The 16,375-nt window shown below is 39.6% G+C and overlaps 3 protein-coding genes across 3 annotated transcripts; all 3 read right to left on the bottom strand.

The window, feature by feature from the left end:
- Window positions 1-184: 184 nt before the first annotated feature.
- On the bottom strand, window positions 185-1,596 carry LOC141620126 (uncharacterized). The gene is made up of 2 exons (XM_074437075.1): window positions 843-1,596; window positions 185-582 (listed from the first exon to the last, which is right to left on the bottom strand). The coding sequence occupies exons 1-2, from the start codon at window positions 1,594-1,596 to the stop codon at window positions 185-187; spliced, it is 1,152 nt and encodes a 383-aa protein (XP_074293176.1).
- Window positions 1,597-8,226: 6,630 nt separating this feature from the next.
- On the bottom strand, window positions 8,227-9,647 carry LOC141616780 (uncharacterized). Its single transcript, XM_074433920.1, has 3 exons — window positions 9,390-9,647; window positions 9,212-9,294; window positions 8,227-8,936 (listed from the first exon to the last, which is right to left on the bottom strand). Exons 1-3 carry the CDS (start codon window positions 9,495-9,497, stop codon window positions 8,396-8,398), a joined length of 732 nt encoding a protein of 243 aa, XP_074290021.1. The 5' UTR covers window positions 9,498-9,647; the 3' UTR covers window positions 8,227-8,395.
- A 1,088-nt stretch (window positions 9,648-10,735) lies between these two features.
- On the bottom strand, window positions 10,736-14,845 carry LOC141616781 (uncharacterized). Its single transcript, XM_074433921.1, has 5 exons — window positions 14,374-14,845; window positions 12,139-12,294; window positions 11,656-11,788; window positions 11,501-11,540; window positions 10,736-11,229 (listed from the first exon to the last, which is right to left on the bottom strand). Exons 1-5 carry the CDS (start codon window positions 14,644-14,646, stop codon window positions 11,142-11,144), a joined length of 690 nt encoding a protein of 229 aa, XP_074290022.1. The 5' UTR covers window positions 14,647-14,845; the 3' UTR covers window positions 10,736-11,141.
- Between the last annotated feature and the right edge of the window lie 1,530 nt (window positions 14,846-16,375).

Genomic DNA, 16,375 nt, shown 5'->3' with positions numbered 1-16,375 from the left:
TAAAAAGGTTCCAATTTGAGTCTTATAAACACGATAACGGTACATATTAGCTAGAAAAGCGGTAAATGTGCGGAAATGAACTATTCTACCAAAGCATGTAAAGTCTATTCTAAAGGATAGAGTATGTACAAAATTTTGCCGTTTATTTAATGTCTATGGCTTGACCTAGTGCTTGTTGGAGAGGTTAATCTTGGTAAATTGGATCCTCCACAAGAAGATCCTCTTCACAATGCATCTCAATTCCCTTGAAATAATGTTTTAGCCTTTGTCCATTTACTTTTATCACTTTTCCCGAGGTTGGGTCTTCCACTTCCAGCGCTCCATGTGGAAAAACTTTCCTAACTTTGTAAGGCCCATACCATCTTGACCTTAACTTGCCCGGGAAGTTCTTGAAACAGCTTTGGAAGACCAATACCTCTTGTCCTTCTTCAAAAACTCGTCGAGTGACCATCTTGTCGTGCCATGATCGGGTTTTCTCCTTGTAGAGGCTTGCATTGTCGTAGGCGTTTTGCCGAAGCTCTTCTAGCTCTTGAAATTGGAGTTTCCGGTGCAATCCCGCTTCATCGATATTTTGATTAAAAGCTTTATCGCCCAATAAGCTTTGTGTTCAACTTCTACGGAGAGGTGACAACCCTTCCCATAAACTAGCCTATATGGGGACATATCGATTGGGGTCTTATAGGCCGTCCTATAAGCCCATAGAGCATCATCAAGTCTCTTGCTCCAATCCTTCCGGTCGGGATTGACCGTTCTCTCCAAGATGCACTTAATCTCTCGGTTGGATACTTCCGCTTGGCTGTTTGCTTGGGGGTGATAGGCTGTAGAAACCTTATGGAGGACACCATATTTTTGAAGCAATGTTCCTATCACTTTGTTGGAAAAATGCGTTCCGCTATCACTAACAATGGCCTTGGGAAATCCGAACCTTGAAAATATGTTGTTTTTGACAAAGGCACTCAGCGTCTTGGCATCATCACTTTTTGTGGGGATGACTTCCACCCACTTAGAAACATAATCCACCGCGAGAAGGATGTAAAGATACCCATATGAGCTAGGAAATGGTCCCATGAAATCGATTCCCCACACATCGAAAACTTCCAAGTATAGCATTGGTTGTTGAGGCATTTCATTCCAATGTGAGATGTTGCCAAACCTTTGGCATCTATCACAAGTTTTGATAAAGATGTGGGCATCCTTGAATATGTTGGGCCAATAAAACCCACACTCTAGAATTTTTCTTGCCGTTCTTTGGGGCACGAAGTGACCTCCGCATGCATATTCATGACAATGTTTGAGAATGGGTGGTATCTCCACATCCGGCACACAACGGTGGATAACTTGGTCTTGGCACATTTTCCATAGATAGGGATCATCCCATATGTAAAACCGGGCATCGGCTTTAATCTTGTTCCTTTGACTTGATGATAAAGAAGTAGGGAACTTCTTAGTCACCATGTAATTCACTAAGTTGGCATACCAAGGTTCCGTCACCCTCAATGCATAAAGAGATTCATGAGGCAAACTTCCATCAACTACCCCTATCCTTTGCATTTTTTGATCATCAAGATGTAGCCGACTAAGGTGATCGGCCAACATTTGCCAACCCTTTCTTCTCCCTTATTTCAATGTCGAATTCACTTAATAGGAGGACCCACCGCATAAACCTCGGTTTGGTGTCTTTCTTGCCCACAAGTTGAGTGATGGCTTTGTGGTCGGTGTAGACAATCACTTTGACTCCCAATAAATAAGATCGAAACTTATCAATGGCATATACCACCGCCAAGAATTCCTTCTCGGTTGTAGTGTAATTCTTTTGAGCATCGTTGAGAAGGGAGGAAGCATATTGGATGCCATAGGAAGCTTTGTCTTCTTTTTGGCCCAACACGACCCCAATGGCAAAATCACTTGCATCCTCATGATTTCAAATGGACGGTCCCACCTTAGTGCTTGGATGATTGGGGCCGATACAAGGCTTTCCTTCAACAAGTCAATGCTTTCCTACAATCATCATCAAACAAGAACTCCGCATCTTTGTGCAAGAGCTTGCACAAGGGGTTAGCAATTTTTGAGAAGTCCTTTATAAACCTTCTATAGAAGCCGACATGTCCCAAAAACGACCTAATGTCTCGAGTATTAGATGGGTACGGCAAACTTTTAATCACATCCACTTTTGTCGTATCCACCTCAATCCCTCTTTTCGACACTATATGTCCTAGTAAGATGCCAATACTCACCATTAAATGACACTTTTCAGAATTTAGTATGAGGTGAGACTATATACACTGTGTTAGGACCATAGCTAGGTGGTTTAGATATGACTCACAGGAGTCTCCATGGATAGTGAAGTCATCCATGAAGACTTCCAATATGCGCTCCACATAGTCGGAGAAAATGCTCATCATGCAACGTTGAAAAGTTCCCGGGGCGTTGCACAATCCGAAAGGCATGCGACGATAAGCATATGTACCAAATGGGCAAGTGAAAGTTGTTTTGGATTGGTCCTCCGGATGAATAGGGATTTGAAAATATCCGGAGTACCCGTCCAAAAAATAATAATACTCTTTTCCACCCAACCTTTCTAGCGTTTGATCTTGAAAGGGTAGGGGAAAATGGTCCTTTAAAGTACTTGGTTGAGACGGCGATAATCATTACATACCCGCCATCCCGTTTGTAAACGGGTGGGGATCATTGCCCCTTGGGTATTCTTGATTACCGTCACCCCGCCTTTTTTGGTACAACTTGAGTAGGACTTACACATTGAGAATCACTAATGAGGTAGATGATTCCCATTTGAAGTATCTTGATGACTTCCTCTTTCACCACCTCCATCATGGGTGGATTGAGTTTTCTTTGAGGTTGTCTCACGGGCTCTGCCTCTTTTTCCAATCGAATCTTATGCATGCAAGTACTTGGACTTATCCCTTTGATATTGGCTATGCTCCACCCAAAAGCTTCCCTATGATCTTTCAACATGGTCACTAACCTCTCTTCTTGCTCCTTCTTGAGTTGGTTTGAGATAATCAATGGAAGGGTGTTGTTTGCTCCCAAGAATATTTACTTAAGGTGATTTGAAAGAGGTTTTGGTTCATGTTTAGGTGGTTTTATGGTGGAGGGTAATGGTCGCTCAAGATTGGCTTCAAGTGGTAGAAAGATGCCCTTTTGACTAAAGGTGTTGAGCAAGGATACATAAGTGGGGTGCCAGTCCAAAGCGCAGGTTGCGCCTCTGCGCCCCTCTACGCAGGCTGCGCTTTGAGCTGGTATTGGCTCCTTGTTTTTGCTTGCCTCAATTTCCATCTCCTCACCTAGGGGCTCTTCTTTCTCCAATTCCACTATGCTTTCCTGCACATCTTGAGACAACAAAAAACGCAACCCTTCTTTGTTCAAGTCGTTAGTGAGAACCACCTCAAGGGGGTCCTTATGATACAAGTTATACACATGGTTTGCCAAGGGTTCAAATATATCTATGAAATAGCATGAATGCAAGTCATTGGGTTTTTTCATAGCATCATATATATTGTAGACAAGTTTCTTTCCTTCAAATTCCATTTCCATAGTTACGTCCCCACTCTTAACATCAATTTTTGTGTTGGATGTTTTCATGAATGGTCGACCTAAGAGAATGGGGGTCGAACTAGCATCCGTTTCCATGTCCAAGACGTAGGAATCGGCCAAAAAGGTAAGGTTATCTACTTCCACTAAGACATCCTCTATCATCCCCTTCGGGTGAATGTTAGATCGGCCGCAAGTTGGATTACAACATCGGTCCTTTCCAATGGGGGTAGTCCTAAGGTCTCATATATGACATGGGGCATAACATTTATGGAAGCTCCTAGGTCAAGCATGGCATGAGCAAATGTTTTGTTCCCAATAGAGCACGGTATCGTGAACATGCCCAGATCGCCACACTTCTTAGGAAGTGGCTTTTTGAAAACGGCGAACACATGTTCACTTCCCGTCACCCTTTGGGTGCCCTTCTTGGTGTTCCTCTTAGGTGCGCACAATTCTTTTAGGAATTTTGCATACCTAGGTACACCTTTCAACAAAGTGAGTAAGGGAATGTTGACCTCATACTTCTTAAAGGTTTCATAGAGATCCTCATCCCTTTCAAACCTCTTAGAATGTGTGAGAGCATGAGGGAAAGGTACCTCAACGACATGTTCTTTCACGATCTCTTCAACATGATCCTTTGTGGACTTGTTTTCATCCTTTCCTTTGTCCATTTTCACCGGACTCTTCAATTCTTCCCCACTAGCCTTGGATGATGACTCTTTCCCTTTCTCAATAACAAGCTCTTATTCTTCTTGTTCTTCAATGTCAATCACCCTCTCATTTGACTTTGCCATTCTCTTTTTCTTTGTGGGAGATTCTAAGTTCCTCCCTTTTCTCAAGGTCATGGTACTAGCGTTTTCCCTTGGAGGGAAAGTTGTGGAAGGGATTGAAGTAGAGTTCTTTTGGTTGCTCTTGGCAATCTCTTGCGAGATTTGGCCAAGTTGGATTTCAAGATTATTTACCCTTGCATCACTTGAGAGTTTATCGGCATCCATTTTGTCAAACCTTCTTGTTGCTTCGGCTTGCCCTTTAACAAGAATCTTCAACATTTCCTTGGTGGATAAATCGTCATCCCCTTGGGAACCCCCTTGTTGAAAATTTTTGTTGTTTCCTTGAGTACCTTGGTTTCCTTGATTCCCAAATTGGAAAGACCCCCCCTTCCCTTGTTGAGAATTTTGGTTTTTTTGGTAGTTTGGGTTTGGGCCTTGTGAATGTTGGTTTCTTAAATGGTTGAATTGCCCATTTTGGAAACTCTTTGAAGTATCTCCTCCCCAAGAAAGGTTTGAATTGTCTCTAGAGCCGATGTTGTAAGTGTTTCTATTTGGATCAAATATTTCTAGTACCCACCCCTGGTGGGGTTCCTAGAGTTATATTGGCCTTGACCCATTGCACTCACATTCTCATGGCCTATCCCTTGTTCTTGCATGATGGGACAAGACTCCACCGGGTGTGGACCTTGACAAAAAATTGCACTCCGTATTGGATCCTTGTGCTCCACCAACACTTTGATTGTTCCCCATCAAGTGAGCTACCATTTTGGTGAGATCATCCACGTTTTTCTCAAGTTTTTGGTTGGAAGAGAAGGGTGTTTCAATTGAGTTGAGAGTTTTTGACCCCCGGCTTCCTCTCCCATAGCTCCTTGTGCTTGCGGCTAGCCTCTCTATAATTTCATTTGCTTCCGCCACGGAGTAGTTGTCAACCCCTCCACTTGTAGCGGGCATTCACCATTCTTTGGTCTTGTTGAGTAAGACCGTCACAAAAGTTCACCAATAGGTCGTCACCACTTAGCCCATGGTATGGACATTGGGCAACCAACCTCTTGAACCTTTCCCAATACTCATACAAGATTTCACTTGGATCTTTTTCCGGAGAAGTGATGGCCTTCTTGGCATGGTTGTGTCTTGAATCGGGGTAAAACTTTTTAATAAATGCCGACTTCATGGCCTTCCAAGTGCGAATTGTACCCGGTGGAAGATAGAATAGCCAATCCTTTGCCGCATCTAGTAAAGAGAATGGAAAAACCCTCAATTTGAATTGGTCTTCCGTGAAACCATTGGGTATATCACCCTCACACATCATGTGGAACTCGGAGAGATGACGGTTGGGGTCATCCCCCGCATGCCCATGAAACTTGGGTAGATTGTGGATAAAGTAACCCTTCAACTCAAAGTTTGCATTCTCCCCCATGGGTGGGTAGGCAATGCATAGGGGTTGTGTATCATAGTTCCTTCCCCGGAGATCTCGGATGGTTCTTGTATCATTAGCCATTTGTGGATATTCTACTTCTATTGGTTCAACCGAAAGGGGTGTGGAAGTTTCCTCTTCAACTTGTTCTTCCCTTTGAGGCTGAGTATACCAAGGATTTGTGAATAACCAAGAATATGCTCCAAATTCGTCTTCTTCATCTAAATTGAACTCACTACCTTGGTGTTGAGACCTAGGCATATAACTTTACACTAAACAAGATATATTAGAACTACCACTTACTTTTAACAACAACAAGGAAATAAGAACAACAAATCATAAATCACAACTCAAGTTCTCGTTACGTTGCCCTGCCCAGCAACGGCGCCAAAATTTGATAGAGAAATTACTAGGTGTCGTTAAAGGCTAGAATTAACTATCAAATTAACAATTTATAGACCTAACTAGACTATACTAACTTCAAGCAATAAGGTAGTAAATTGGCAAGTTAGGGTCGAACCCAAGGGAATGACCTTTAACTAAAAACTCAACTTGTAAACTATTGACCAACAATCACTAACTAAGACTCCTCTTAAATAATTAAGACACTAATGACAATTTAGACTCAACAATATAAAATAATCACAAACAATGGGTTTTAACAATGTTCAACTTGTAGAAAACATAAATGGAGAAAGCATTGGTTGGAAACAACATGAAAAAGAGTAACAATGGAGATTTTGCTATTGAGACAATTCAACAAACAAGTAGTATGTAAGAAAATTCAATATTAAAGAGAACTTGGTGTAACTTCTTCTTAGTAACCAACAACTAGCAAAGCTTGACCCTTTTTACTCTCTCAATATTATCTACCCAATACTACCATCTCAAGATGTTGATACATGTAAATTAAACCATCTACATATACCCTTTAATACTTAGACAACAAGTCATTAAACCATGAAAAGAGACTAAGCATGAGCATTAAAATTTTAACCAAAAGATGGAGCTAGGATCAATTCCTCATAAGATTAAACCATACAAATGAGAAAAAGACATAAACTTCCTATTTGTTATATGAATCCTTTAAACCAAATCAACATACAACAAACTTGCTTCAAACAATCCTAGATAGATTAAACCATTTCTTTAGGATTTGCAATAGTTGAACAACAATAAGCAAGGATGGCCAACCCAAACATAAACATCATTCAACATATGAATTAAGTACAAGGAAAGGATATTAGATAAATTAAGAGAGATTGGAGGGTCTTATAATACCAAAGTTGGAAACTTTGAATGAAATTACACCAAGTAATGAGAAGATTAGCTCCTCATAATTGTCTTACAACCCAAGAAAGGAAGAAAGATTAACATAAATTAAAGAGAATTATCGTCTTAATTATTACAAGCTTAAGGGTAAAAACAAGCATAAAGTGCTCTTCAAAGTTTGAGGTATTTATATGGATGCACACAAATCTAGGTTAAACCGTCCCATGAAAGCCCAAACACGAAATTTTAAGCCCGTGTTTCATTAAGAATGCGCAGGATCTGGGGAAAGGCGCAGGCTGCGCCCGGTACGGGAATCCGTCTCCAAAATCTGATCATCAGCTTGATCCTTTGCTTCCCCGTCTTCACTTGTCATTGCTTGGTTAGTGTGAGCTTCATATCCTGGTGGATGCAAAACGAAATCTTCACCTCGGCTCATAGATATGGATGCTTGAATTTGTCTTGTGAGATGAACAACCCAAAGTAAAGCTCAATGTGACCAAAGCTACAAGGAAACGAAATAGGCCGGTGAATATCCAAGATTAGTGCATAAACTTGGCCTCAAAACTCGAATAAATAACCTAATAGACACGAATTGGTACGACATATTTGAGTCCATCAAATACCCCCACACTTAGACTTTTGCTCGTCCCGAGCAAAACTCGAAACAAGCGATTTTTGCTAAGTCTAAAGGTGAGCGTGGGTGTAAGTGATCACTCTTCCCTTACCTCTTCCTTCTTATATCTCCCTCTCACAAATCCACCGATTACAAGAAGAAAACCTAGACTCAATTGTGACACACACTCTTCTCTCACACCCCCTCCTTGTATCACCCTCATACAAAGACTCAAAACACACCACCAACTCCAACTCATCATCCTTCACACCACCCTTCTTGTATCACCGAGTAAGAGATGGCCACTCTGACCTTATCCCAAGGTGATAGCAAAGTGGCCTATACAACCTCCTCACACATCATCAATCCACCTCCTTAGCACCCTCTTATCACTCCATTCAAGGTAAAATCATATTACTTGGTTGGCCACACACCGCAAAGAATCACAACCAAGTAACCGACATAAATCCACCAATTTGAAGCAAAATTTTGTGACTCAAAAAGAAATTAAATCCTAGCCTAACCTCCTTCCAAGTCCCTCCTTATCGCTCTCTTCTTATCCGTCCATTTTTTTAAAATTGCAGAAGACTGGACACAAACTGCTTGTCTGTTTTAAAAATACAATGATCAACTTTTATACTCCATGCCACTCTTTGTTCATCGTTCTACATAACGCATGATGCCATAACAACACGTCAATATACAAACAGTCCTGATTACAATAACTACATAATAACTTATTACATTACATTACATCATTACAGATGATAGAGGTGGCTACGCTCCTAGAACAAAGGCTTCATCCACAGCTCGGATTAGTGAAAGAATGTCATTAGTAGTAGGCGGAACCGCGCTTCTGTTTTCTCCGGCACTCTTACATAAAGCAGACCTACAAACAGGACAGTTGCTATGATTCTTCACCCATGGAATAATGCATTCTTCATGGAACATATGCTTACAAGGTGTAACCATCACTTCTTCTCCATCCTCAAAATCCTCTAAACAAACTGCGCAATTTTTCCCATCTTCATCTTTATTCTTGACATTAGCATCTCGGTTGAGGTCTCTATAATAGAGGCTAACTCTTCTTGCCATCTTGGGGACATGGTTATATGTTTGTCTATGGAGGTTAGTTAAGACTGTTTCTTGCTCTTCTGGTGTTATCTCTGTAGGGGGGGCGTATCTTGTACCTTGCGAGACAGGCCTGTGCCTAAATTGACGCAGGAATGACGGAATCCTATGATTTGGACCATGATCGAGACGGTTGTTGACGATGATGAATCGTGTAGGCAGGGAGTAAGGAGGGTCCATGGGAATGCTGCATTTTTAATAGATCATTTAGGCAGTATACTCAATCCAGTATACAAGTTTAATTCTAGATTCATTCGGGTTTCGTATAAATCTTGGGACATGAATTAAGGAACAGCTTAAATTCAGACTAGAACAAAACGTGAAATATGTTGAGACAAATTTAGGCAGTATACTTTTCCTCCGAGTTACTTTATTGCATTACTGATTCTCCTCCCTATAATTTTCATCTATGTTCTAGTCCGTCCTAAGTTCAAACATCAATCGATATATGAAATATGTAACCTGTTTGTTACTCCAGAGGGTCGTAAGAGAAATCTTTCCTCAAATGGCCTATAATCAGTTCCTGGCGTAGTCCTCCTTGTATTCTGCAATCATCAAATTAAGCGGAAAAAAAAAACATGGAAATAATTAGAACATAAGATGGGATATCAAGGTTAAAATCAGTAGTAGTGTTACATACTTGAAATGCAGCATGATGATCCCATTCAAACTGTCCATTTCCAGGTCGATATCCTGTGTGATTCACGGTCCAGGATGAACTTGGAGAGAAGTCATTTTCTCTGCTCATTCTGCCTTTCTATTCCTTTCCACTTCCAGGTTCAAGCAGTAGTGATCAATTATCAACCATTTGGTTGCTGCCTTTAAATCTTTGTTTTTTTTTTTTTTTGGGGTATTTTCAGTGGGGACCCAAAAAAAAAATACTGGTGTTCGGCCGAATATTTGATAAAAAGGTTATTCGGACAATATGTACTACTCTTTCCGTCTTAATCATTTGTTTCTCTCTTTCTGTGCGCAAATAATTCGGATGGAGGAAGCATATACCGGTTCAGTCTTGATCTAGAGTTGGTAATTAAAGCCTAATCTCGGCCACTAATCAAAGGTAAACAAATTTGTGAGATACGGTCTCTTACTAAGTTATTGAAAGGTGGTTGTTTAATGATCTTACGTTTTATTCTGAGCCAAAGTTATATTCGTTGCCTGTTACAAAAATAACTCTCCAACGGTGGCAAATTAGAGAAGATAACTTTGATGATTGTCAAAGAAAGAACCCTATTCCTTTTGGGATTCCTAAAAAAACATCTCCAAGGGTCGCTTTGCACTAAGGTTCACTTCTCAGCCCCAAAAAGGTTAGGTTTTTGGAAGAAGCTACGCAACGGATACAGGCAAGTCTCCCACCCTTGCAGTAGCATTGTAGCAACAATCACCCTAATGTTTCAAACTTTACCATAACGATAACGATGACGACGATTGAGTGTATCAAAAACTCTTCCTGTTTGTCTCATGTTTTGCTAAATACATTTCCACCATGTTATAAACAATAAAAACCACCACCTATACCAACTTTAACTAGTAAAGTCATTATGGGATGAACTCGAAACCTAAATTTGAATTCTGTTAGCATTTGGGAACTAGAGTATCCTTTTAGCTCCCTTTACTACAATAACAACATTACCCCAGTGCCTCAATGGCTCCCTCAAATTGTCGGGTAAGAGGGGTCGGATGTACGCAGCCTTATCCTTTTAGCTCCCTTTACTACAGAAAAATAAAACCCGGAAGAAGGTCCTCTCAGAAAAAGACAGACAAATCTACTCCAAATCAAGGGCTTTCGTATAGAGAAGCTACGCGAGCTATGCACTATGTATGATATACTGCACTGAATTAATAAATATTCAAGAAACAGTCAGTGAATAACCGACAAGTAATGAAGTTCCTGAGGAATCATTCTACAGTTCAATGCTTTCTGTGCATTTCAGTCCACCATCTAAATCGGACCCGATTAAGATAGAGACGTTGAAGATTATCAAATACCACAAAGTAGCAAATTCCTCTTAATCAAAACATTCAGGAAAAACAATGTCATCGTTGCACAAGGCAACAGAAGAATACAGTTGGGCATTATAACCATGTATATCCCCAGTACAAGACTAAACTTAGTCTCACTCACCGAAGACTAGATTTAACTTTTGTAAACATTTTATTACAAAAACTTCCTCTGTTTATTTCTAGCCATTTAAAAAAAAAAAAAAAAAAAAAAAAAAACGGGGGACATCAACATAAACAAAAGAAGCATGCGCAAACGTTCAACAATCTAAGCAAAGGCGAATGGTGAATTGGTGATACATATTTCTAGGGCTGCACTTTTTTAAGAATTTGACCCCATTGCATGATCATCGGTTTAGACAAGTAGATCATGTGACCTTCTTTATGGGGTTTACTTGCTCATGGTCGACGATAGGATGAAATTCCAGAAGATTGAACCCAGTGACATGAACGCCACCCGTGCTTGAAGAGGGATGAACCTATAACCCACAAAGGAATTATACTTTTAGACTAACAGAGAGTGAGGGAGAAAAACAACAACAATATTTAATTCTGAGAGCATTATTCTGCAGTAAATACATAACAGCTACGCATTCAGCAGAGCAATAAAACAGTTTATGTAATTTGGAATCTGACGCCAATTGTTTTTTCAACCAACAGGGTATCAATGCGCACAAGGTTCCTGTGGATTTCGCAACATTGCCATAACAAATATAAAAAATTGTGCAAATGAAGAGGAAGCAGCATTACCAAAAATTCAACAAACTGTAGGGAACCCAGAATCTAAATCCTGCAAAACAGATAAGGAAATTACGCGCAAATAAAATAGAATGTGAGATCAAGAATATTTTATATTTGCTCAAAAATAAAACACCATATAGTCATATAGGTCACTGAAAAGTTACCAATGAGCAGGGCAGGAAGTGCATCCTTCTGATATTTCCCTGGAAGTTCAGATGCTTTCCCTTGCCATAAGTTGTTCCATCCGAAAACAACTGCTATAACTGCTGGACCAAGGATTATTTGATTCAACAAGACCTGAGAGTTATTCCATTGTCAAAGCTCAAATAAATTGAGAACATCAATGTAGAAAAGGAGAGCTAGAAGATTAGGCTCTAAAGCTATGATCAGTAATCTTATCTATAAAGAGAATAATATTCAAGAGCTCGTTCAAACAGAGAAGCTAAATCCAACTATACAATAACCAGAATTCTCGATCTAGTATTGGCAGTATCTTACATATTGCAGCAAAACACTAAGAGGAGACGTCAGCGTCCACCGATTACTCATCACTTCCAATACAGAAAAACAAAACCGAGAAAAAGGAAAAGGAAAAGGAAAAGTGGATGATACAGTAAGATACAATGGCATGGCTAAAGATATCGTACCTTTACCAATAGGTTCGTAAACGTTGGTTGAGGAAAATAACGCTCTAGAGTTTGATACCACAGATAAGACCCAGGACCATAAAACAGAAACCCGTAGGAAGTCATTCGAAGTGATCGTAGCCAATCATGACCAGATAGAAGAGTCGCAACTAAATCCTGAAACCACAAAGTTCAGTTAAAATAGTAGCGTGGTACATCAAATACAGTGCATCCTACATTGAAATAACAACAAAATAATTGCAGCAAGTTTCAGCCAATAATCAAGTCGTGGCATGAATGGTTTCAAAACAGCCAGAGTTGTGAAAATGTAGTCCGCCGTTGTCTTGTACTGTACTAGTTACGTTTAAAGTTGGATGCTGATCATGAGTTCATGACACAAACTAATTTATATCAATAGCATTACAAGTGTACAGATGAGGGCTGATATTTACACACGCGGTCAAATAAAATGCTTCATGCTGCTCTCCATGAAGTTGAACTGTTAAAAATAATAATGTCATAGGTACTATGTGTTTGCCTGATATTTGACAAACCTGTTGTAGCCCAAGAATGCTTGTTTCTCAAGGCTGGAACTTTCTACGGTTAGTATTATGGTTTTAGTTACTTTGTGTTTTGCCTACAGTTATATGTGCCATTGTTCGTCTCTGTGGATCATTTTGTGGTAAGTCAAGAGTTTTATTACAATGATACACCATTGCTTGAGCAAGCACAGCTCCACTCAATTTTATAATCGACGAATCACAGAGTTTTTCGAGGAAGTGGTTCTTAAGTCTTAACAACTTCTCGAGTGTTTTTTGTTAGAGGAAACTAAAATGTCATCTAGAAAAAGGCGTGAAAGAAGTGCAAAGAAATTTTGGGCTTGTAGCTGTAGTCACTAGGCACTCCAGAACTACAATAATCATACTGCTTGAAACAAATGGTGAAGAGAGTGTCTTGATATCAGAAGAGTTACATTTTCCTATTGGCTGATACGCTAACAAAACAAAGCTTTAATCATATAAGATACGGAGTACTATATTGCAAACTGAAAATGACACTATTACACGACGGAGTATTTGATGTGACCAAAGATGTTACTATATTTGTTTCACTTTTAGCTACAAAGATGTACTCCTTATTACGGAAGTGAATGACTATATACAGACTGTAATATGTTGTGTATAGTGTATACAATCTTTCGCTCATCCACTGATGTTTTATAAACTCAACTATAACCGCTAATTATGACACTAAACTGTAACAGTTTTCCCTTGCGAACCCTTCTGAGCCAACCCATTAGTCTTTAATTTTAAAGTAGCCGGGCTGAAGTCTATTGAGGTGAAAAAAATAGCCTAACGTTCTAACAACATCGACAGCTACGTTTCAACTTGACACAATTGGTAATGTTTAAGGAGGTCACAGGTCAGGGAAGGTAATTACGCAAAGGTTTGAGACGGTTGCATACAAAATCAAATAGTTTTCCTCTAGTTTATTCATAATGAAGTAAAAATGGCTCCTCTAGTTCTCCTCCCCCCTTTATTTGGCCTATACAATTGTCACTAAGTCTTGTTTGAGACGGTTGCATACAAAATCAAATAGTTGGGTTGTTTCCATACAATGGTTTCATATTAGTATTCGTACACATTTCTTATTTTTCCTCCTAATTTAGTAGTACTCCCTCTATTTCGGTCATTTGTTTACCTTTGGTTTTGGCACAAAGACGACGAAAAAGGAGGGAGCCAATTATTAGATGGCAAGTGGAGCAAATTGAATGTGAATGATCAAGTTGCTCATTAAAGGCATTCTTCCTAAAATAGAAGACAAATTCTCATTATAGACGGGAGATATCCGTCATTGTTATTGACGGGCCAAATATCCATCCACTTAGCATAAGACACGCAACAAGTTGCATGGTGTGACCCAAAAATGTCGCCACTTTTAAGTATATATTTGACCCATTTTTCACTTTAGACGGATATATTCGTCTATAGTGAGATTAATTGTAGATAGAAAGGTAAACAATTGACCGAGACATCCCAAAATGAGATAGGTAAACAAATAAGCGGACGGGAGAGTATGAAATAATCGTCAAGCACACAGCTATAACAAGTGCCGCAACCAAAATTTGAAGTTTAAAGAAGCCTAGACATACATTGACAATTCCAGGGGTAAAATAGTAACGCAATGAAATACGAGCAACATATAATCACTCCGTCCAAATCATCTCGTAATGACTAAGAAAAGATAAGAAAAAACCTTGTTATAGTCATCAGAGTCGGTGGGCAAAGTGTCAAGAGTATTCCAACGATGACGGAGCTGGGCAATGGAGTCACCGGCAAAAGCGAGTGAACCGGCGGTCAATGCGGGCTTAATTGGGAACCGGAAGCCGGTTCGACTGACGGAATTGGTCGAGGATTCCGAAGAGGAGGGTTGGCGGTGTTTGCGGTTTTTCTTAATTCGCCGTCGGAGATCGTTGAATGGGTGTCGGGCCCACCATGCGCCTCCTCCTCCAAGTCCTAATACATCCATTTTCAACGACTTGCTTTTTGGTTCACTTGGGAAGTTGATATTTATACTGTTTTTGTAGGGATTCTAATTGGAATAAACAAATCTACTTAGAGTTCATCCACACTACTCATTGACTATTCTAGATTTCTAGCCAACCAAGTAAGAATAATGGTTAAGCTTTGACTTGAAAGTTGTAAGTCGTCACATGATGTGTCATCCTAAGATTAATCTGATCCATTTAAGTTTTGTATCAGGTTCGTGTCAACTCAATTATTTAAATGGGTCACAATGTCTTAACCTAAACCCGCTAACTTCGTATCGGGTTCGTGTCGTATTTTCGAGTCGTGTCAATGATTGTCACCCCTACTCACCACTACTAACATCAGGGTAAGAACGAAAGCAATAAGGGAGCATTTGTTTCGTGCATGCATATGAGTTTGGAATCAGGAATTATACCTTGCTGGTATGGGGTTGGAACTTTATCCCTCATACCTTGTGTTTGTTTTAATTTTGAGAGGTATGTGTTTCAAACTAAATCAAGGTTAAAATCTGTAAAATAAAATATTTTAAATAATGACTTTTTTCTAACAACCAAACAGAATAGCTTACAACAGAGTTACTTTAACAAGATTATGAGCTATCCTATTCAAACCCCTAGGACAATAGCTAAGAGAACAACAATGAAAATAAGACACAACCGACTTAATATCCTGGACGATATAACTAATAGAAGAGATGGCCTTTTCCGCCCCCAACAACTTGGATGACCAAAGAGAGACAATCCGTAACAAGCCTAATATGGCGAAGACCTTCATCCAAAGCCCATTTAAGGGCCATAACAGCCGCATGTCCTTCAGCATGCAGAGCAGAGGAGGCAAAGAACCGAGCATGAACAGAGTCTCTCACTGTCCTATGTTCATCCAAAAAGCACCACCCAGCACCCGAACATTTATTAACCCTCCAAGCAGCATCACATTTGATAGTACACATGGTCCCACACTCATCTCTACCAACAATCCAAATAAATAACAGTTGGTCTTGCTTCAGACGGACCATTTTGGTCTGAAGCAATAAGACGATATTTTGTAATCATTTTACAGGTAAATGTGTCCACTATTGAAAAACAAGTTACCACGAGCTGGAATACTGACAATACCATTGTGGTTACATTTAACAATAAAATGGTCACATATTGTCCGTCTGAAGCTTCAGACGAAAAGTGGCTGTCTAAAACAAGAATTTGCGAATAAATAATGACTTAATATTATGAAATCATAAAGATACTTTTTAGATCAAATAGGAATATCATAATTTTTGTTTTCACATGTTTCACCCATTTTTATTTGATACCCATGATTTGATTACTTGGATTATAAGTATAGAAGAGCCATCTTTTTACTCTATTCAATTCATGAAAGAGAGGGGGGAAACTCTCTTTTCAAAAAAGAAGATATAACCCTTGCTGGTAGTCTTTATAAACAAGCCTTAAATTTTATGTGCTTTGTTCGCTTACTGCCCCTTGTGATCAGCATGCTATCTCTGCCTTAGCCCCATCTCTTGTTCTTAATTTAGCAGCTTGTATATTGAAACTCTCCCATTATGATCTGGCTAGCCGGTACTGCAATTTGTTTTACATTTTGACCCCTCTAATGTCAAAGCCCTATATCGTAGAGGCTTAGCTTGTAAGCAGTTGAATCTACTCAACAATGCTTAGGATGACTTTGAGCATGTTTTGCGTATTAATCTGAAT

Source organism: Silene latifolia, chromosome X, assembly GCF_048544455.1.
Source record: "Silene latifolia isolate original U9 population chromosome X, ASM4854445v1, whole genome shotgun sequence".
Taxonomy (NCBI): Eukaryota; Viridiplantae; Streptophyta; class Magnoliopsida; order Caryophyllales; family Caryophyllaceae; genus Silene; species Silene latifolia.
The sequence above is the reverse complement of the archived record's forward strand: the minus strand, read 5'-3'. Positions and strand labels throughout refer to the sequence as shown.

Excerpts from the sequence above, each read along its gene's own strand:
- LOC141616781 (XM_074433921.1), bottom strand. The coding sequence starts at position 14,646 with ATGGATGTATTAGGACTTGGAGGAGGAGGCGCATGGTGGGCCCGACAC. Across the intron at positions 12,295-14,373 it reads ACTCTGATGACTATAACAAG|GATTTAGTTGCGACTCTTCT; the intron begins GTTTTTTCTTAT and ends TTGTGGTTTCAG. Across the intron at positions 11,541-11,655 it reads ACTTCCTGCCCTGCTCATTG|GATTTAGATTCTGGGTTCCC; the intron begins GTAACTTTTCAG and ends TCTGTTTTGCAG.
- LOC141620126 (XM_074437075.1), bottom strand. The coding sequence starts at position 1,596 with ATGTTGGCCGATCACCTTAGTCGGCTACATCTTGATGATCAAAAAATG. Across the intron at positions 583-842 it reads AACATTGCTTCAAAAATATG|CTTTTAATCAAAATATCGAT; the intron begins GTGTCCTCCATA and ends TGGGCGATAAAG.
- LOC141616780 (XM_074433920.1), bottom strand. The coding sequence starts at position 9,497 with ATGAGCAGAGAAAATGACTTCTCTCCAAGTTCATCCTGGACCGTGAAT. Across the intron at positions 9,295-9,389 it reads ATCATCATGCTGCATTTCAA|AATACAAGGAGGACTACGCC; the intron begins GTATGTAACACT and ends TGATGATTGCAG. Across the intron at positions 8,937-9,211 it reads CCCTCTGGAGTAACAAACAG|CATTCCCATGGACCCTCCTT; the intron begins GTTACATATTTC and ends TTAAAAATGCAG.